The sequence below is a fragment of the Dunckerocampus dactyliophorus genome, chromosome 5 (assembly GCF_027744805.1).
Source record: "Dunckerocampus dactyliophorus isolate RoL2022-P2 chromosome 5, RoL_Ddac_1.1, whole genome shotgun sequence".
In the NCBI taxonomy this organism is placed as follows: Eukaryota; Metazoa; Chordata; class Actinopteri; order Syngnathiformes; family Syngnathidae; genus Dunckerocampus; species Dunckerocampus dactyliophorus.
In genome coordinates, this window is record NC_072823.1 from 6972521 (window position 1) to 6995300 (window position 22780).

Consider the following 22780-nt stretch of genomic DNA (forward strand, 5'->3'; position numbering starts at 1 on the left):
ATTTGAGCATAATTGTAATTGTGTAATTGTATAATTCATTTTAAATGACAACAGATTTGACAAAAAAATGATTACAACTCCAGTTGCATGCAGTACAACTTGTCTGTCAAAACTGACAGGACAAATAAATTTAGCAATAAAGAGTAAGTGTCTTTTTTATTGCTTTTTATTATTTTATTACTTAATATAATATATTAAATATATTAAAATGTAAAAGAAATTTTTAAAAAAATATAATAATCAATGAAAATATTTTTCAAAATGTTTTTTTTAAATAATACTAAAAATTATTTTAAAAAATAAGTGTTTTTTTTGCCATGCATGAATCTGGCCCCCAGGCCTTAAGTTTGATACCTGTGGTCTCGTGGTTGACTCACCTGACTTGGACTTGGAGACTGACGGTCTTTGTTCGTGAGCAGTTAACTGTAACATGGGTGTTACTTATTCCGACAACCTAATGTAATATTATATTCATACGTGTGTCGTTACATCACAGGCTGTTTTCAAGTTGAATTGTTCATTTTAATTAATTGGGAAGACGGATCTTCTATGTTGTTGGACACACCCCAACAAACCACGCTGTCACTGGAAAGAAAGCCAGTGATGTCCTCTTCACAGCACAGGCTGTTTTATTTTTGTAGTTTGGCATTTGAAATAAGGCTGTGGAATGCTTGTCCCTTACATAGGACAAAATGCTTTGTGAGGTCTCAGGAGGTTAAGGTATGTACAACCCAAGAAGCCAAAAGCTAAATATCACCTCCTCACCAGCCATCACCCTCTCTGCACTTTTTTTCTTACTGAACATGGAACAAGCTGGATGTCTTGTTTTTTCAGTGTAGCTGCAGTAGCAGAGGTGTATGGGAAAACAAGGATAAATTAGAGTGCTATGCAATAGCTGCAGTGTTAAGTAGACCTGTTAATTAATCCAGTCAACAGTGATCAATACAATCAATACATGAAGCCATTTAAAGACATTTTGAAGCATTTTTAAGCAAATGAAGTAGAAACACTCGGGATTTACACTTCACGCCACCTCATGATATCTGTCATGGTCTTTTTTAAAGGTCAACTGTGTTACTTAATTGGATTGGACGGTGGTTTTAATGGACTGAGGTGCTTGATTGCTGTAGCAACCTTTCATCCATCCATCCATTTTCTATGCTTGTCCTCATTAAGGTCGCAAGGGTATGCTGGAGCCTATCCCAGCTGACTTTGGCTGAGATGCAGGGTAGACTGGTCGCCAGCCAATGGCAGGGCACATATAGACAAACAACCATTCACACTCACATTCATACTTATGGACAATTTAGGACTATGGACTAGCTATGGACTTGTGGTGTGCTATTGATGCATCAGTACAATATTGGACAGCAGAGGAATTAGCAGCCTTCATGTCGTCCATCTGTTTGTGCTCACTAGATACAAAGCTGTCATCGAGGCCTGCTCTCTTCAGCCTGACATTGACATCCTTCCGCAGGGGGACCAGACAGAGATCGGGGAGAGGGTCAGTAACAATTCATTTGGATTTCTCTGTTGGTCTTTTTATTGCCTGACTTGGTCATCGCTCATCCCGCCTTGGCTCGCTGCGCTGCAGCAACATTGGTCATCATTACTGTGCTGCAAGGATGTCATGCTGGTGTGTGCAGGGAGCTTTTTTTTATGTTAGGCTTCTACATGCAAACCTAACTTACCCAGGGGGCTCCAGGACTGCACAATTTCCTGCACAGAATGATGTTACTTTTTCTCTGCTTGCCATAGCAGCTCATCTTGCATTTGTTGCAGGGTATCATCCTCTCGGGGGGACAGAAGCAGCGCATCAGTGTGGCCAGAGCCTTGTATCAGCAGACCAATGTGGTCTTTCTGGTGAGTCAAACAATGACTCAAAAACTACATGACACAGACTTTATCGTCCAGCTACGAGGAACACAGAAAATCTTATTTGGGGACAACAAATGCACAATTTAAGTTATTTTTGCAGGTCATACATTCAATGCATCCCTCTGGCAAATGTTGTAATTGAAGTCCACCCATACAGAACCTAAAGAAGCTGAGACTGGCTTTCATACAAATTTTTCAATAAACAAACACTTTGAAAGACATAATTTATCCACAAGGGGAATTGCTTGGTTACAGTAGCTCAATTGCAGAAGAAAAAGACAAATACTTTTAAATAAAGTGCAATGCAATATACATAAAATGTGATGAAATAAAAAGAATGCCAGATAAACAAGATTTGCATATTTACAAATAGTGTGTAAAAATATAAGTAGATACAAGTAACGTTGTAGCGTTCACTGTGAGAGCGGAACTGGAGGAGTCTGTTGGAGTCTGTTGAGTTCCGCTGCCCCTCTGTTGTCCGATGGAGTGGGTGTGTGGGGGTTGTCCATGATGGAGAACAGTTTGTCCAGTGTCCTCCTGTCTCTCCAGTGTCCTCCTGTCTTTTGCCGATAACTGGCTTTCCGTATCAGTTTGTCCACCCGGTTTATGTCCTTTTTGCTGGTGCTGCTCCCCCAACAAACCACAGCAGAGTACAGGGCACTGGCAACCACAGACTGGTAGAAGATCTCCGCAGCTTGCTGCACACATTGAAGGACTTTAGCTTCCTCAGCGCTGATGATCATAATAATACAGAGTGTTTCTTTAAGTTACCACACTTTATGTCTTTTTACAGGACGACCCATTCTCTGCCTTAGATATTCACTTAAGTGACCATCTAATGCAAGATGGTATCCTCAAGCTCCTGAGAGAGGAGAAGAGGACAGTGGTGCTGGTCACACACAAACTTCAGTACTTACCACATGCAGACTGGGTGAGAGTTTTGTTTTTGTGCGTGTGTCTAAGAAGAGTTAACATTCGGTAGTTATTTAAAGAATGTGTCTGCGTTTGTTTATCTTTTCAGATTATAGCCATGAAAGATGGCACCATACAGACCGAAGGGACTCTGAAGGACATCCAGAACTCTGAACCCCAGCTCTTTGAGCAGTGGAAAACGCTGATGCACAGACAGGACCAGGAGTTTGAGACAGTAAGTAAAGAGCAGCTCCTTGCAGTGCAATTGTATCCTTAATTGCTTTGTTGCTAATCTTGGTGTGTGGTTATTTAAACAAATACTAAAGCATCGAGTGCTTTGTGTAAAGGACTTTAGCTTGGCTGGGTGTTTGCACAATGCACCATCAAAATTTTCAACTTGTCTCTCTCTCTCCAGGAGACAGTAGCATCAAGTATGACAGATCTGGAGCGGAAAAATCTGCGAAGAGCTATGTACTCTAGAGAGGCTGCTAAGACTGAGGAGGACGAGGAAGGTGAGAGGTCAAAACACCATTGCCATGCCGGTGGGGAGTAAACAATACGGTATCCACATTATTGAACTCCTTCACATACTTCATCTGGAATAAAAGGTATATGTATGTACAGTATATTTGCTCTCCAAGCAGCTGTGCTCCAATTAGTTACGTAGATGCTATCCCTTACATATTAAAGGTTATGATAGGGCTTGAATCATGGTGACACAACGTACTACCTGTATGTCAACTCAGGTGTCTCTTGTCCCGGCCACAGTATACTGTATACAATACACTTCTGTTGGAAAATTGCAAGAATTGTGACATTTTGCACTGTTGGATCTTAAGGAGGTTCTAAGTAGAGCTTCAAAATGCAAAAAGAAAAAATGGGAGTGAGACAAAAAATGTTTTGAGTAATCAATTTATTGCAAACAAGCCTTAAAGTGAAATAAGCTGTTCATCAGCTGATCAAAAGTTTAATGCCATTGCTCAAAAAAATCCAACACCCCCATAAAATAGAAATAAAATGTTGAAAAAGGGAGTCGGTAATGAGTAGCTGTGCCATTCTTGTTAATCAACTCAAAAATGAGGTGGGCATGCCTGATGCCAGTGTTTCCAGGAGGCTAGTGGGAATGTTGCTCCAGGTGGTGAAGATGGCTTCACAGAAGGCATCCACTGTCTGGAACTGATGTCCATTTTTGCAAACTTCCCTTGCCATCCATCCCCAAATGTTCTCAACTGGATTTAGATCAGGGAACATGCAGGATGGGCCAAAAGGGTGAGCTTATTCTTCTGGAAGAAGGTCTTTGTCAGGCGGGCATTGTGACCTGCAGCATTGTCCTGTTGAAAAAGCCACACAGACGAGTGCCTTGCACTGCACAACCCTGCACAACCTGAGGCTCCACTGTTCCATTGAAGAAAAAAGCAGCCCAGATGATGAACATCTCAGGTGGGATCTCCTTGTCATGCCAGTAACGTTGGAAGCCATCAGGACTGTCAAGGTTACATTTTTTCTCAACAGAGAATGAAACTTTCTTTGTGTCCCATGTTTGGTGCTCTCATGCAAATTCCAAACGGGCAATTTTGAAGGAGACAAGGCATTTGAAGATGTTTGTTTTTAAAAGCCTTGTCTCGCAGATGGCGTCTGATGTTATTGGACTGCACTCGGCAGCAGTAACAACCTTCATTTGGACCGAGGATGGTCTCGTGTCAGCCAATGGGATCCTCCGGCTCGGGGCCGGTGACATTTTTTGGGTCTACCACTTGACTTTTTTTGTTCCATAGCCCTCAGGATCTTTGAAAAATTTCAAATGTCTTATTGTGTCCAACCTCAGTAACAATACTGTAGCGTGCTGTGCGCTCATGCAGTTCAATAATTCCACCGCGTCCAAAGACAGAAAGCTTTTTTGCCTTGGTCATCAAGAGATCATGACAGTGTGAATACCTGCCACAAAATAACATTCAATTCACATTGATTTGGGCTTTTAATGGCTGTGCTCTTAAACTTTCTATCAGCTGATCAACAGCCTTTTGGAATAAATTGCTTACTCTGTTTTGTCTCACTCCCATTTCTTCTTTTTGCATTTTGAAGCTCTACTTAGAACTTCCTTAAGATCCAACAGTGCAAAATGTAAATTTTTGGCAGTTTTTCAACTGGTCTTAATATTTTGATCAGGACTATACTGTATAATATGTTTCACTTTCACTGCAGCAGGCAGTACAGGTGCAGCTTTAGTGGTGTGAAGGCTTTGTAAGCTTTTTTTCATCTGCTTATTTTCAATGTTGCTGCAATGTTGCCATTGAGCTGATCCACTACGCACATTCTGTGTCTCATTCTTCTCCTGTCTATTGGACTTCTACCGTACTCTACTCAGGGCTGCCCGTAGCCAAACTGCACGGGCTCTAAGCAGAATTTTATTTTATTGTATTTATTTATTATTTAACTTGAACTTGCGTTTAGTTCGATGCATGTTTTGGAGGAATACAAATACATGGGAAACAAGTTGTTCTATAATTTTAGTTGTGTAAAAAAGCTAATAAAGAGATTTTTTTTCTTTTAAGTCCAGGGCTGGGATCAGGGCCTTGAAAGGCAGCAGCTGTACATTAAACCACCAGGGACTGAGAGGCAATGAGCATGGTGTCAGATAATTCATCTCTTTCCACTCCTCCCTTACTTGGTGCACCATCGATCATGGGGCACTGTGCACAGCATGTTTTGCAGATTCTAAAGTTTATTGCCGCCCCAGGCCTCTTTGCATAGCGCCACAGCTGTACAAGTTCAAAGTTTGTCAGCCCTCTTAGGCCCCCAACTGGGCTGGGGCCCCAAGCAGTATTATGCTACCATTCCCTACTGTGATGTACTGTAGCCTACTGTCTTTAACACTACCTTACTTGGCTTTATTCACCTTCTTCTCACCTCAGTGAGACACTTTGTTGTCATGCCCTCCCTGACAACAATCAATATGACACAACCTCCTCTCCCATCCTTAAAATTGTTGCTAGAAGCTGTGCTGTCTGAACCTGTGTGTGTTTTTGTTGTTCATTATGTGGTAGTATTGTGAAAGTGTATTGGCTGTACACTTTATTTGTGTTCTGTGTTGTTTCTCACGTGCTGGTGACAACACTGGGTGGACTTACGCCATGGCTCCAGCACCAGGTGTTGCGCTCGTGTTCGAACGAACAGGTGTGACCAGAAAGCATGGCTAACAAAGTCTGTGGCATTGTGATGCTGCTCGAAAAAAATCACATGTTTGTACGCCTCTCCCCTCATGTTAGAATCACTCATATAGTGTTTTCTTTTTTACTTTGACATCTTTGTGTTTTGCTTTCCAAAAGTCTACCTGCATGAAAGCGGATAATGACGAACCTGCTTCCCACCAACTCTCCACAGAGAGTCTCATGCTCCTAAACTTGCTGCATGATATGTGGAGATCTATTGTACACTGTACAGCAGCAGTGGTCACCAATCTTTTTGAGCCCCAAATCCCTGGGGATCCCGTGAATCTGCGCAAGATCAACCCCCCCACCAACCAGTATATATATATATATATATATATATATATATATATATATATATATATATAGTGATGCAATGACAACTGAGCTACGGGGCGCGGTTGGCCCCTGAGCGTCACTTTGGCCACCCCACTGCTTCTGTGGCTCTTCGTAGGGGTCAGGCCTGTGGCGTGGGCTCTATACTACAACTCGGCCTGTTGGCTCAGTGTCGTGGGCGAGCAATGGTTGAGGAGAGAGAGACTGGTCAATGCGTTGCAATAGTTAGCCCTAGTGAGCCGCAGCTTGAAGATTTTTTTGGAGGTGCACGTCTATGGAGTTATATTTGTGCCTTAATTTTGAGGTAGCAAAGACAGATATTGAGCCACATTAACGTAAGATAAGATAAGATAAGTTATGCCTTTATTAGTCCCACAAGGGGAGAGTCGAAATTCCTAATTACTTTTGTGTTCTCAGGCACATTGTTGCCCTCTGTCACTCTCTCGCTCTTTTTCTGTCGCTTGTCCCTGAAGCTTGCTGTTGCGGGATGAGGCGAGCAGGTGTGCATGCGCTGTTATCTCCGGCCGGGTTTTGGGGACTGGACTTTTCGCTGGAGCTTTGCGAGTTGCGTGCCTGGAGGGTGGCAAGGGGTACGGGCGTGTTCATTGGTCGAAATGTGTACCTGTTGATGGCTCTCCAGGAGGGGAGGGCACTGATGTAATAATACTTTTTTTAAAAAATATTCTCACGATCGGCAAAGTCCCAAAGTTGACGGGTTGGTGACCCCTGCTGTACAGTGCACAGAATTTACTGCAGGAGGAGGCTTGTCCATATTAGCTCCTCATCCCCCAGTCGCTGCAGCATGGCTGTTCTATTGCTCCTGCAAAACATTGCATTCATAGGAATGGGCCTCTGCCTGCAGCTGAACGTCCAGAAGGGCACAAGGCAGACCTCCGCCAAGGCCAGATTTCTATTACAGTATATCAATATTCACTGAATTGAGTCATTAGTTCTATTAAGCCAGTCGTGTATCAGGATTAATACGACACAATAACAGGTGTCACTGGCCAAAATTTATAATACTTTTTCACCTCATATCACAAAGCTGAGATGCAGTTTTTTCTTGGCATAGCTACATGCGTTGCTTTACAAGATGTCAAAGTGGAAAAGTTGCATCCTTTTATTTTTCACTATGTGGCCATCACTGGGAAAAGTTTGGACACCCCTGACATGGTCGACCACTTTTTGTGGTAGGAAATGTGAGAGCCACAGGGGCGATTCCTTGGAAAACCGCTCCATTTGTGTTGACGTGTTGCAGTCTTGTCAAGTTCATTATTGCGAAGCAGTGTGAACTCCGCCTAGTTACACGGCATTCAAACGGGCACAAAGTTTAGTGCATGCAGTAGTTAGCTTCAAAACAGCAAACAGCAGCAGCTATGTGAGATAAGAGTATGAAATATCATTTCAAAACAGACAAATCTAAATAAAAATATGCACAAATGGAGGAAAATGATGTCAAGAATGGTTTGATCCTTTATGGCCCATTCTCCTTACGTCTCCGGTGTAAGACGCAACTAAAGGTGCAAGTAATAGTTTCGGTTTTGATTTTGGTTATATCGACAACTGCTTATGTCGACGTCACTAAGCCAGTCCAAGGGACGTTGCCATAAATGGGTTCCGCTGTCGTTAACACCTTTCCCACTTTTCTACTTGTATGTGATTAATTGACACAATATGGAACAAACATAACCAATCCCCTTGGCGGAGAAAGATATAAATAGTTTACTTCTGTTGTTATCCTATTTGTGATTTTGGTGAGGGTATTTATTGATGTGACAGGGCAATGATACAAGAAAAAAGGGAGTAAAATGAAAAAACAATGACTCTGCAGCAGGGAATGCAGCTAAATAGAGAAATGAAGTTGACGCAAGGTAAGGAGAAGAAGTGTGTCCCTTGTTAGCAGTCACGCTTTGCAAGTAAGGAACCGTCTTTTGTCTACAGAAGAATCCCTGGAGAGTGATGATGACGACAACCTGTCGCAGGTAATGCGTCAACGAGCCACCATACCCTGGCGCTCCTGCGGCACCTACCTGTCCTCGGCCGGCCTCCTCCTTCTCATGCTGCTCCTCCTGTCACAGCTCCTAAAACATTCCTTCATGGTGTCCATTGACTACTGGCTGGCACATTGGACGTCACACGTCATCACGGCCAGGTCGGACGCCACGGCACGCAACTGTACGCTTGTTCAGGTGAGAGAAGAGACAGCGTTACCTTCACAGACTATTAAACCAGGAATGAACGGTACAACAGATGGTTTAAATTCAGGGGTGTCCAAACTTTTTCCATCGAGGACCGAGATATGCTACATAAGTTACATATATTCAAGAGAAAAAAATGCATCTTGGCTTTGTGGTAGAGGATGAAAAGGCCTACTATTAGTATCACCTTCGCTTTTGCTCTTTTTTCCCATTTTTGATGTTTTTATTTTTTCTCAATATTTCAATGTTCTTCTTTAATAATGTTTGTAAATACAGTCAAACTTTGCTTTTTGAATTCCCCGGTTTTTGTATGATTGGTTTTCAATCAGTGTACTCTAGAATACTACAACTCATCATGTTTTTGAATGCATCTTCTGCATGCCTTATATTTATTAGTATTTTACTTCATTTCACTGCGGGCTGCAATAGTGCTATCCACAGGTGATTGGCTTTGGAAGGCATTTATCAGCACATTCCAATCACACGATTTTTTTACTAAATTGGCCGATACTGATCGGTGGCCGATCTATCGGAGCATCCTTAGTAGCTTTGCTAAGATGTTATATATACAGGTAGTATATTTCAAGAAAAAATGCATCTCAGCTTTGTCATATCTTTGCTTTTTTTTTTTTCAATTTTTGCAAATATTTCAACTTTGTTCTTAAATAATCTTCCAAAATTTTCTTCTCATACTATTATGGCTTTATTCCCATAATATCTTTACTTTATTTCCATAGTATCATAACTTTTTACCCAATTTTCCAAAAATTGTTTAATTTTGTTATTTTGGTTTCTCATATTACCAGTAAAAATAGAAACATATTTTTTCTTTAGTATTTCAACTCTATGCCACTAAAGTTTTTCCTCGTAATGTTACAAGTTCATTCTCGTGAACTGGGGCTTTTTTTTCTTATTATTTTGACTTTATTCTCATAAAATGACAGCTGTTTTTTTTCATTCCTGCTGCTGTTTTTTTCCAAATATTTCAACTTTGTTCTTGCACATTTTCTTCTCATAGTTATGACTTTATTCCTGTATTATTTTGACTGTAATCTCATAATATAAGAACTTTGCAACCTAATTTTCCAAAAATTGCCACTTTATTCATTGTTTTATTTGTTTTTCAACTTAAAAAAATACTTTTTTTTTTATATTTCAACTTTGTGGTAGTAAAATGATGTTATTATTCATATTAATTTTTTTTTTACGTTTGTAGTTAGATAACTTTTTTTGTTAATATTTTGACGTTATTCTTGTAAAATTACTGCTGATTTGGCCATTTTTGCTGTTTTAGCTTTCTTGTTAAATTGTATTTTTAGAATGTGCCACGAGCTAATAAAAAAACAGCCGCAAGTTGGCGGCCGTGCCGCACTTTGGACACCCCTGCGTTAGTTGAACACTTTGAAGGAGGACACATTTTACTCAACACACTCACTGAAAAGCTCAATTACTTTCAAGTCACCAGACTAAAGCCCGAGTCACTGATGTCAAAGTCCAAGTCGAGTCGCGAGTCTTATTATTATCACGTTGAGTCCAAAGTCATCAAAATTGTGACTCAAGTAAGTCAAAATAAAATGACATAACCACTTTCTCGCTAATCTACTGTGAATCACACTTGAGCTGCGCTGACCTAAAACACGAGCACAAGCCCTGACTGCCAGCTCCAGATGGAGCGTTCCTAACAAACCCTGAAGCGACGGCACGCCGGTCTCTTCATTAGAGCAGCAGAAATACACTCAGGAGGGAACGAGAGCAGACAAATGCAAAAACATGTTAACGGACTCTGAGGCTCATCAGTCTGCAACAGTAAACGGTGGCGACTCGCTGCAGGAGTGAAAGAGGTCGTCTGCTTTTCTGTCCAGTGTAACTTGTAGCAGACAAGCCATGAAGAGAAAGCTGAGTACTACGGTATGCTCACACACTAGAACAAGGGTGCCCTAAAATAAATACAAATAAAAGGATACATCATTGCCACTTTGATATTTTGGTAAAGCAACACATTTCGATATGCTAAGAAGTTGTATTTATTCAAGAAAAAAACTGCATCTTAGCTTTGGCATATGGGTGAAAAAGCCTATTGTTAGTATCAACTTCACCCTTTGCTCTGTTTTTCCTATTTTTGCTGGTGTCTTTTTTTGAAATCTCCCAAATGTTCTTCATAATCTTCATAAATGTTCTTCTTGTAATATTTTGACTTTGTTCCCATAATATTGTAACTGTTTCCGCCAGCCTAATTTTCCAAAAATTCCAAAAAAACATTTTATTTTGTTTTGTTTGTTTCCCATAATATTAAGACTTTTTGAGACATATTTTTTCTTTAGTATTTCAACTATATGCTACTAAAATGACATTATTTTTCATAATATTACAAGTTTGTTCTCATAAAATTGAGACCGTTTTTCTCATCGGTATATACAACTTTTTTCTCTTCATATTTTTACTTTATTCTCATAAAATCACAGCTGTTTTTTCCCATTTCTGCTGTTTTTAATTTTGTTCAGCTGTTTTAACTTTCTTCCTGTGAATTTTCTTCTTGTAATCATGACTTTCTTCCCATAATATTTTTGACTTCATTCTCGTGGGCTAAAAAAACCTAATTTTCCAAAAAATTACAACTTTTTTGTTGGTGTGGTTGTTTTTCATAATATTATGACTTTAAAAAAAAACATCTTTCTTTAATATTTCAACTTTATGATACTAAAATTACATTTTTTTTCATTCTCATAAAATTGCAACTTTCTCTCATTGGACAACAACTGTTTTCCAGAAATATTTTGACTTTATTCTTGTATTCTTGTACTGCTGACTCTGGACGCACCTGAAGTGAGACGTTGCCAAGTAATCAGATTGATGTCATCATAGGTGTAACTAAATATATACACGTGCATGTGTGTGTCAACCTCATAGTCACGTGGAAGCTAAACACAGCAGCTGAGCTTCAAAAAGACACTTGTCCCCCTCCCAATTTTGAGTCCCACACAAGCACACTTGTCATACACTTAAGTGCAGCATAAACCGTGTGGTCAGTGCCAAAGCATGCTTGGCTGAGCTTCAGTGAATCTCCTGCCAAACGTATCTAATCTGCTCACGACTCACGTGCCGTTCTTGCATCAAACACAATCACCGCCTAATTTTTTGTGGTGTTGTACAGCTACCCTCTTGTCACACACCACACACTTTACTATTAACAGGATAACACACGTGGTTTGATGTCTCTAGTGTGGATTGATGCAGCAGTGGGCAACTACAGCAGTGATAATGTAGTTTTATTGCAGTTCATGCAAATATAGTGGCACCTTTCAGTCGTCTAGCTGCAATGGGAGTCATTCTGTCATTCCAGCATCCTTTGTCCCCAAATGCTTCAAAAGTGATGCTTTTAGTGTGTTTATTCATTCATTTTGACATAACCAATGTGTCAGTAATGTTAAATACAATTTGATCATTTGTATCTTGATTGAGACGCCTCACTCGCCTCCATGTTGTGGTTGGTTGACTCAGCTACACTGACTCACTCTCGCCCCCTGAGGCCATTAGTGGTATTGCTCTATGTGATTCTGTCAGGATGGCCAAGCGGTCTAAGGCGCTGTGTTCAGGTCACAGTCTCCCCTGGAGGCTTCGGTTCGAATCCTGTTTCTGACAGAGATTTTATGTACAGTCGTCCCTCGCCACATCATCGAATTTCTCAATTTCACTCTGTTGCGGTATTTCAAACATGTCTTCATTCATAAATCATGCTGTTTCGTGGTTGAATACAGCCTAGAATTGGTAAAAAAAAAATATATAGCGTTAGCAGTTAGCGTCCACCCCGGTTAGCGTGTTCTTCAGTTAACGTTGAAAATGTACAACACAGTTTTGTCTCAGATTCTCCGATCAGCGTACAATACCAAGTGCGTCTTGCCGTGTTTTTAATACACTGCATGAGTCCAGGTGTGTCCCTAATGTATTTTTTAAAATCATAAAACGTCCTTCCTTGTTAGCGTCCTATGAGCTAGCTAAACAAAATGGCAACCGTAAGCGGGAGTTACGTCGCTCGTTTATGATGTCATGACTCTCAAAAATGTTAACAGAAAACACGTTTTAATAGTTTTACAGCTATAAACAATTCAAAATGCATATACGGTACATAAATGATGAATGAAAGGGATAAATGAACATTTAAGATTACTTTTACAATCAGTGAAGACTTGACTGTGCTCAAAGACAAGATGTGGCAGCGAGATCAACCACCACACCCTTCCTGCTTCAGTCATGTCAAGAGTCACTAATAAAGGTGACTATATGGCTGGTATTTCATCTCCAGAGGGCTCTGATAATGTTTACAACCGTATTTAGAAGATGATAACCATGTTTTCTATGCCATAACTATAAATGAAAACATTCCATTTATAGAGAAGGAATCCTACTTTGTAGGAATTCACTGCAACCAATTAACAAGGGAATGACGGAATACTGTACTGACCTATTCAGGCCTTATTAAGGGCATTCATGGGAATACTCACACTAGGCCAATCGTACTATGCTTGGGTTTAGATCACACTGAAAGCACGGCACGTTTGGCCAGTGTGAGTGCTCTGATCCGTGCTCAAATTCAGCACACTTCCCTTAGAATGATTGTAATGCGATCGCTCCTCGTAATGCGATCGCTCCTCGCAAGTTGTGGCTTCGTAAGCACGCATGCATCACAGAGGAAAGAACCTGCAAAAAGGGTGAAAACCTCCAATAGATAAATATAGTTGGCTAGAAAGATGGGAATCATGTTTAATTGCCTTCATGTGTTCATGCAGGACTGTGGCTTCAGCCACTCGTGGTATTTGTCCGTGTTCAGCGTGTTGTGCTGCCTGGGCATCATCCTGTGTTTGGCCACCTCTGTCGCTGTGGAGTGGACAGGCCTCAAAGTGGCCAAGGAGCTCCATCAGAACCTCCTCAATAAGATCACCCTGGCCCCCATGAGGTACAAGCCTGTGTTCTGTGTGATGTGTGAAATGGTCAGAGAGACCGACAATGTGTGTGTTTGTATTCAAAGTCGAAACCTTTTTTCGCCCCATTACTTCCAGCACCATCTGCTTTCCTTACACAAAGCTCAGACATATTAGTTACATAAAGACACACACACACACACACACGCCGCCCTGCATGTCAGGTGGAAACTCACACACACTTGAATAAACGTGTAATAATGGTATCATGCTCACAGAACGGATTGGAACAGGGGTGTCCAAACTTTTCCCTCCGAGGGCCACAAAGTGAAACATGAAAGGATGCAAGGTTATAGGTTATATATACAGTACTTATATATACAGTATATGTGTCAAGAAAAACTGCATCTCAGCTTTGTGATGTAGGCGAAATGCTACGAAAATGACGTTATTTTCGCAAAACGGGGACTATTTTTTTAGGTAAAAAACGTTTTTTTCTCCTCATATTTTGACTTTATTCTCACAAAATTACAGGTGTTTTACCATTTGTGCTTATTTTCTTTTTTTTTTACTAAAAAATTCAATTGCAACTTTTTTCTCTTAATATTTTCTCTTTATTCTCGCAAAATGACAGCATTTTTTTTTTGCAACTGTTTCAACTTTCCCTTTGTAAATTTTCTTCTTGTAATTCTGACTTTATTCCCATAATATTTTGACTTTATTCTCATACTATTGTACCTTTTTCTCCAACCTCATTTTCCAAAGATGTTATTCGTTGTTTTGTTTGTTTCTCAAAAAATCATGACTTTAAAAAAATTCTCCAATATTTCAGCTCTGCGAAAGTGACATTATTTTTTCTCATCATATTACAAGTTTATTCTCATACATTTTTGCGACTTTTTTCTTGCTAAAATATGACTTTTTTCTTTTTTCCTCTTAATATTTTGACTTTATTCTCATAAAATTTGTGCTGATTTTACCATTTTTGCTGTTGCTTTTTTTATATATAGAAATTTCCAAATATTTTAACTTACTCTTACATATTCCCAACCTAATTTTCCCAAAATTACAGCTTGATTCTTTTTTTTTTGTTGTTTGTTTTTACATTTCAACGTTCTGCTACTAAAATGAGGTTATTTTTCTTCATAATATTGTGAAATTACATCTTTTTTTCTCATTAGATTACAACTTTTTTCTTTTCATATTTGTACTTTATTCTTGTAAAATAACTGCTGAGTTTTCCATTTTTGCTGTTGTTGTGTTTTTTTTGTTAAATTATATTTCCAGAATGTGCGCGGGCCAGTAAAACAATAAAATGGCCCTCGGGCTGCACTTTGGCTGCGAAGAGGACAATAACGGAAATGATTGGGATTAATTGTCGTTCTTTCCAGGCTGTTTGAGACCACTCCGCTTGGCAGCATCGTCAACCGCTTTTCCACCGACACAAACACGATCGATCAACACATCCCGACCACGCTGGAGTGTCTCAGTCGCTCCACCCTGCTGTGTGTGTCCGCCCTGGGGGTCATCTCCTACGTGACCCCCATCTTCCTCATCGCCCTGCTGCCGCTGGCCATCACTTGCTACTTCATTCAGAAGTATTTCAGGGTGGCTTCCAGGTGAGAAGGAAATGCATGTTTATGATTTTGTGTGCTTGGTTTCTACAAAGCATAGCGTTGGTTGCGACCAAAGCTGGAAGATGTGTAAGCTAGATTAGCGTCACGTGTCAGCTGGAGCTGGACTGGTGACCCATTAATCACAAACCGAGAATTTTATTTTGAAAGAATTTTAGCAGCCGAGACATACGGGATCATATTGGTTCATTCATGACCAGTTCAGGGTGTGTCAGCTGGGATAGGCTCCAGCTCACCTTAAGTCACAAAGAGATTAAAAAAGAAAGAATAATAATCATAAAATCAATAAACACTGAACAGACTAAAACTGAAAACACTGAAAGCCGCGTGAAAGCCTTTTTCGTCTTGTTCACAGGGACCTGCAGCAGCTGGAGGATGGCACCCAATTGCCTTTGCTCTCCCACTTCTCTGAGACGGTGGAAGGTCTCACCACTATCAGGGCCCTCAGGTGCGTGTGGAGTTCACGTGCAGGGCAGGGGTGTGCGAAGTGTTCCCCCAAGGGCCGCATAGAAACGACGCTAAAACCAATCCAGTGCAGGTCAATGGATGCTAAGCTATCTGAATAAAACACACACATTTCAGCTTTGTTATAGGTCACAATGCAAATTAGTGCAGTACTTAATAATATATCTTATTAAGAATGAATTTATTTATTCAAAAAAAAAGGAGCAAAAATGGCCCTGGGGCTGCACTTTGGACGTTCTAAATAAAGAACATTCTACTGTTTTTCCTCGTCTGCGGCCTAGAAACACAAGAAATGATTGAAACGACAGAAACACTAAGGTGAGACGTGTACTTGTGCCCGAAGGTACGAGCCCAGGTTCCGACAGAGGTTACTACAGTTCACAGATGCCAACAACATCGCTTCGCTCTTCCTCACAGCAGCCAACCGGTGGCTGGAAGTCCGCATGGTAAAGACCCTTGGATATTTGCATACTTCTTGTTGTGCCGTTAGAATTATGGAAGATGGAATTTTCCATCCTGTCGCTTCCCCAACATGATGCCTGGTTGTAATGTTTATTCCTCTGGCCCCGGTGGATAGATATTACCTTTGGACGTTTGTAGATTTCCTTCACGTTCATGAGAGATTTTTATTGGTGTGTCGTCGTGCGTTGGCAATGACGAGACCGTTTATCTTTTTTTTTATTGGCATTGTGTGCTCTACTCAACCACCCCAACATGCCGTAACGACGTCATCCCCCTGCAGGAATATATTGGAGCCTGTGTGGTGCTGGTGGCAGCCGTGGCTTCCATCACAAATTCGCTTTATAACCAGCTGTCCCCTGGCCTGGTGGGGCTGGGTCTCACCTACGCACTCATGGTGAGACTCTGTGCATTGTCTGAAAGCACTGTCTTCCATGGTTTGCATGTGTGGTATGAAGAAAAAACATCACCTGGCCTCGTCTTTATTTTTTAATGTGACAATTTAAGGATGGATTTGCTTTTATTTGTCAGGTGTCAAACTACATGAACTGGATGGTGCGCAACCTGGCAGACATGGAAGTGCAGCTGGGCTCAGTCAAGAGGATTAATGGCCTCCTCAAAACAGAACCAGAGAATTACGAGGGCCTACTCAGTGAGTTCCATCTTAAAGCAGAAACCCGTGTGTGTCGGGTTAGGTCAGGGTTAGGTTAGGGTTAGGTTAGGTTAGGTTAGGTTAGGTTAGGTTAGGTTAGTTTAGGTTAGGTTAGGTTAGGTTAGGTTAGGTTAGGTTAGGTTAGGTTAGGTTAGGTTAGGTTAGGTTAGGTTAGGTTAGGTTAGGGTTAGGTTAGGGTTAGGTTAGGGTTAGGTTAGGGTAGTCACTCACACACTGTCGCACCGTCATTGCGTGTATGCATGCTGTATGTTTTTATGCTGTACAATTTATGCCTTTTTTATTTTATTTATTATATCTTATTTTTTGTTTGTGTATATTTTTTTATTTAGTTTGATTCTTTATTTTTTGCTTTACCTTACTTGACTTAGGGTGAATGGGATATTTTTTCTGTGAAAAAGCTGAGAGGAAAAAGCATAAATGGGTGTTTTTTTTAATTGAATAAGAAACCAAGAATACGTGGGGCCGCCAATGCTGAATGGCAGATAGGCGGGCATCCACCGTATTTCTGAAAGCAGCTATAGCGGCTGTTGAACTGGATCTCATTGTCTACGAGTCAAACTTAGATGTTGTGTTGATGTTTTGTGTGGTGCTCAGCCATGTCTCAGGTCCCCGAGGGCTGGCCCCGACACGGAGAGATCCAGATCCAGAATCTAAGCGTCCGCTATGACGCCACATTGAAGCCTGTGCTCAAAAACGTCCATGCGCACATCAACCCTGGACAGAAGGTAGGGAGTGTGTGAGGGAGCGTGTGTAAATTGGCTTGAGAGAAATGTAAACGTGTGTTTTCAGGTGGGCATCTGTGGCAGGACGGGCAGCGGCAAATCTTCTTTCTCCTTGGCCTTCTTCCGCATGGTGGACATGTTTGAAGGTTGACCTTGGCACACGTCGCGTTTCTTGCGGCACTTCGCAATGCCGTTCATGTGTGCTGTTTGTTCGCCCTCACAAGGGAGGATTGTGATCGATGGCATCGACATCGCCAAGTTGCCCCTGCAGACTCTGAGGTCTCGTCTGTCCATCATCCTGCAAGACCCCATCCTATTCAGCGGCACCATTCGGTACGACGAACAACGTCGCTTCTTATGCTTCTTATGTCGCATCATCTCTTTGTGTAATCATTAGTGTGTTATTATTAGTTATTGGTATCGACATTATCCAGTTAGGCACCGACTTGCAGGTGCTGCTGTGATTCATGTCACGCACAAGTGAAGCTAAGGCGGTCCTAAAAAAGGACCTGTTTTATTTTTAGACCACCACAGCACTCATTGCATGAGCTTTGAAGAACAGGAGAGTGAGGAATTTGCAAAAATGTCAAAAACTCCAGCTTGCTTTTTGTGTGCTGCACATTGTGTTGTTGTTTTGTTGTTATTCTCATTGTACTGAGTAGCCAGGACAGAGACACGTGTACAGTTGACCCTCACATGCATGTGATTCATTATTCATGTTGAAATAAAGAAAAAAGACATTATTTTTTTTTTAAAGATATGAAGTTGCGAGAAGAAAATGTACAAGAGGAAAGCTGAAATGAAACAGTTGGAAAATCTTAAAAATCAGCAGAAAAGGAAAAAACAGCTGTCATTTTATGGGAATAAAGTCAAAATATTCGTCATATTCCAATGAAGAACAGAAGTGCCAATTTTACAAGAATAAACTCGTATTATTGTAGAAAAAAAACGTCATTTTTAGCAGCATTCCACCTATATTACAGATATATTACAAAGGTGAAATGCTGTTTTTTCTTGAGCTACATATATCTTCTTAGCATATCTCTTTACAAAATATCAAGGCGGCCCTTGCATCCTTTCATTTTTCAGTATGTGGCCCTCGTTGGAAAAGACACAGATCGATTAACGGATACATCATTTATAAAAGGTGAAATGGTAACAATGATAGCCCAGTCAAACTCCATTTGGGGAAAAAAATGCTGCGCGTACGCATGCTCAGGAGATCAGGTTCCATTCGGATCTGATCCAGTTTAGTACTACGTATTGAAGTGGAACGCCATATCACATTCCGAGTGGCTTGTAATTGGTCGTGCTTGTGTACATAGAACTCACTAAAATGAAGGAAAGTTACATTTAATAGACATTTTTGAATCCATAGGACCCATCTGTAATACATATTTCAGAAGCTAGTGTGATTTTATGGGGGGAAATGTTTCATCTGTGATAAATGATTGCTTTTTTTCACCTATTGTGTGTGTGTGTGTGTGTGTGTGTGTGTGTGTGTGTGTGTGTGCGTGTGTGTGTGCGTTTGTGAGAGAGTAGGTTCAACCTGGACCCAGAAATGAAGGCCACAGATGAGATGCTTTGGGAGGCTTTGGAGATTGCTCAGCTGAAGCCTGTTGTTAAGTCGCTACCAGGGGGGCTGGGTGAGTTCATACTTGGATCTATTTGAAGTTCTATGTTCTCCTCCTATAGCATGCCAGAACCAGTAGCATGAGAGTTCAGTTAGTCCATCCTCCGTCCTTCTCAGCCACTTGATGAGTCCGCCTCTAAGACCACGCTTCTGCTGTATGACAATACATGAACATGAATTTTTAAAGCGCACGAAGAGCCTTTTGTATGCGAGCTGTTTGTTCTCAGGTGGCCGTCTCACATTCAGGTGACTTCAGCTTCATCTGACTTGTCTCATGATGAATGCTTGCTATGCTTGGTGCTTTATTTAGCCGCTGCTGTTATTCATCTGTCCTTTACGTCCTCCTCATGTAACAGTTCACTAAAGGGGGGGGTGGGCTATACTGCACATTTTGGTATCGCTCTGATTCCAAGTAAATACAGAGATAGCATTACTGATTCCGATACTCCTTGGATGTTTTTGTGATTTTACTTGTAATTTCTTGATTGTGATTGCAATCACAGGACAAACACAGGACAAAGATTTTGTAGTGTAGTGTAGCATAACATAGCATAGCGTAACATAGCATAATGTAACATAGCATAATGTAACATAAAATAGCATAACATAACATAGCATAACATAACATGATATAACATAACGTAATGTAACGTAACATATCATAGTGTAGCATGACATAGCATAATATAACAGCATTGCATAATGTAACATAGCACAGAATAACATAACATAACAGTATAGCATAGCACAACGTAACATAGCATAAAATAGCATAACATAACAGAATGTAACATAACATAACAGTATAGCATAGCATAACATAACATAACATATAAAAATACAAATACCAAAGTACAAATAAAATAATAAAAAATACAAACATAATGACTGGAATACCTTTTCTGACGGTGTCAATCAAAACTGAGCATTTTTGGTTTACCTCATGAACTGAACTCAATGTCCGGCTTAAATGTGACATTTATTCCTCTGAATGTTCACAGATGCCAACGTGACAGAAGGAGGAGAGAACTTCAGCCAGGGTCAGCGTCAGCTCTTCTGTCTGGCCAGGGCCTTCGTGAGGAAGAGCAGCATCCTCATCATGGATGAAGCCACCGCCTCCATCGACATGGCAACGGTCAGTGTGTGTTTAACATTTCTAAAGCGACAAAGGAGGACAGGAGGAGCAGGGAGGGGTTAGGTGGCGGTCACGGAGTCATTTTCATCCATCGCCATGGTGATGACAAAACAACACATTTGCTGGACTAGAAAGAAAGGAAGAAAGCAGTCAGTGCAGTAAGAGCCTGAGGGCCATTGTGTGTGTGTGTGTGTGTGTGTGTGTGTGTGTGTGTGTGTGTGTGTGTGTGCGTGTGTGCAATTGGCTGCTTCTTCAGAGCATCTCCTGAGTGATGGTTGACCAAAGCAACATTTTATGCTCACAGTAACGCAGCATGGATGCCCTTGAGGGGACAAGCTTTGAACTCAACGGACCTAATCCACTTTCTTTGCTCAGTCGATTGGAAGCAAAGAAAGGAGGAAAAAACAACATCACGAAGCAGCGAGCAGGCCTGGGCCCCGTGATGGAGGCTTTTGTTGACTGGTCGTACATTTTTAAATAAAACATGAACTCATCACGTGATGCTAAAAGCACCTGACTGTAGATCATGCAGCCACCTGTGGGATACGTGCTGTGTTTCTGCTCTTTTTATCTCTCAAATCTTTGACTTGGTGATGTATGTGGGGACTTCAGGACACCATTTCTTCTCATGCCAAGTTCTTCTTCTGCTTGCGTAGGAGAGCATTCTGCAGAAAGTGGTGATGACTTCCTTTGCAGACCGAACAGTGGTTACAATAGCAGTAAGTGCGTGTGAAAAAGCCCATTATTGCTCTCAACGTCGCATTTTTGCCGTTTTTAAATATTCCAAATACTTCAGCTTTCTTCTTCAATGATCTTCCGATTATTTTTTTTCTGTATATCTTACGGTTTTATTGACATCATATTTGGACTTTGTTCCCATAATACTAAGACAACGCACAACTTTATTTTGTTTTGTTTATTACTCGTATTACCCATCCGTCCATTTTCTATGCCGCTTATCCTCACTTGGGTCGCCAGGGTATGCTGGAGCCTATGCCAGCTGACTTCGGGCAAGAGGTGGGGCACACCCTGGACTGGTCGCCCGCCAATTGCAGTTCTCATATGATGACTTTTTTTTTTTAACTACGTCTTTTTTCTTATTTCGTATTTCAAGTGCGTGTTACTATAAAGACTTTGTTTTTCCTCGTAATTTTACGATTTATTCTTGTGAAATTGCGCCTTTTTTCTTGTTAGAATAAAACTTTTTTCTTTTAATATTTTGACTTTATTGTCATAAAATTACATTTTTTTTCGATTCTTGCTGGGTTTTTTTCAACTTTCTTTTCGTAATTATTACTTTATTCTAAAGACATGATCATTTTTTCCACAACCTAATTTTCCAAATATTCCAACTTTATTTGTTATGTTTATTTCTAATAATATTACAACTTAAATAAAATAACATATTTTCTTTACGCTTTATGGCATTATTATGACTTTATTCGTGTAAACTTTTTCTTATAAAAATGTTCATTTTTTTATTCTTGAAAAATTACTTCTGATAGTTAACTTTTTTTTTTAAGTTTTCTTTTAAAATAATATTTTTAGACTGTGCTGCAGGCCGTAACAGCAACGTTTGTCCCTCCCCCCCTTCTCCTTTTCCGTGCTGCACAGCATCGCGTCCACACCATCCTGAATGCTGACCTGGTGATTGTGATGAAGCGGGGGATCATCCTGGAGTACGACAAGCCCCAGGCCCTGCTGGATAAGGAGGACAGCGTCTTTGCCTCCTTCGTGCAGGCAGACAAGTAGCACCGACGACAAGGAGAAGAAGGAGGCAGATCGTTAAAGGAAGACATTCAAAGTGCAATTGATTCATTTTACCTTTCTTTTTTATTCATATTGTATTATATTTGTACATAAGAATGTGAAATGTTTGTTAATAAAAATATATATTACCATTTAAAGGTGCGTTTGTGTACATGAGTGGTGGCGGTGAGAAAGACCGACCTAGATTGCAGCTGCCAGTAAGATATATTCATACTGTATTCTCATGTGGCGTCAAAGATACTTTCCAACGTGATACGAGAGCCTGAAATATCCACGACGCCTTCTTAGAACATCAACAAGGAGTCACTTTGGTCCACGCTCACGCTGCATGGCAAGAGCGTCTCAAAGGTTGTGCTTTTACAAAGTTAATCATGACACAGTCAGAGAGGTATTCATTCAATACTGTGTTTATCATCGTGCTTGTTTCTAATATTTACTGAAGAAAGGGCAAATTGTGTGGATTGTTGCAACCCGCCCGACCATATTTTGTGCCATCAAAGTTAGTGTACGTGCAGCCACGCGGCGACAACATTGAACTCACAGTAAGCTTGCCACACTGCGAAATGAACTACATGCACGACATGTAGCAAGCAAACATGCATGGGGCAACTACTACGGCTGAGGGGGATAATAAACAACCACACTAACTCTTCACACATAACCTTAGCAGCTTTTTACACAACAAGCCAGAAGCACTCCCAGCGACAGAAGTGATACCAGCATTGTGTAAATAGTTGCTCCAGGTAGCTGCTTAGCATTAACATAGTTGTTTGGCTACTGTTTGCCCAAATAGAACAGCAACCTGAAGTAGCAGATGTCAAGTCCACTATTGCGCACGTCTAC

The 22780-nt window shown here is 40.7% G+C and overlaps 1 protein-coding gene across 8 annotated transcripts in view; it reads left to right on the forward strand.

Annotated features, from left to right (window-relative positions):
* Positions 1-22224, forward strand: part of abcc8 (ATP-binding cassette, sub-family C (CFTR/MRP), member 8) — a 58941-nt gene extending 36717 nt beyond the window's left edge. For 2 of the 8 annotated variants that reach the window (XM_054776474.1, XM_054776475.1), the window contains exons 21-39: positions 1420-1504; positions 1783-1863; positions 2672-2809; positions 2900-3025; positions 3206-3302; positions 8274-8521; positions 13315-13481; positions 14838-15065; positions 15436-15528; positions 15889-15991; positions 16288-16401; positions 16536-16656; positions 17272-17402; positions 17467-17545; positions 17624-17732; positions 18942-19045; positions 20034-20167; positions 20824-20886; positions 21782-22217. In XM_054776474.1, the coding sequence (XP_054632449.1) occupies positions 1420-1504; positions 1783-1863; positions 2672-2809; positions 2900-3025; positions 3206-3302; positions 8274-8521; positions 13315-13481; positions 14838-15065; positions 15436-15528; positions 15889-15991; positions 16288-16401; positions 16536-16656; positions 17272-17402; positions 17467-17545; positions 17624-17732; positions 18942-19045; positions 20034-20167; positions 20824-20886; positions 21782-21919 (2359 nt within the window). In that variant the 3' untranslated portion in view covers positions 21920-22217. The other 6 variants (XM_054776480.1, XM_054776477.1, XM_054776476.1 and 3 more) reach the window with 6 other exon arrangements.
* The last annotated feature ends 556 nt before the right edge of the window (positions 22225-22780 follow it).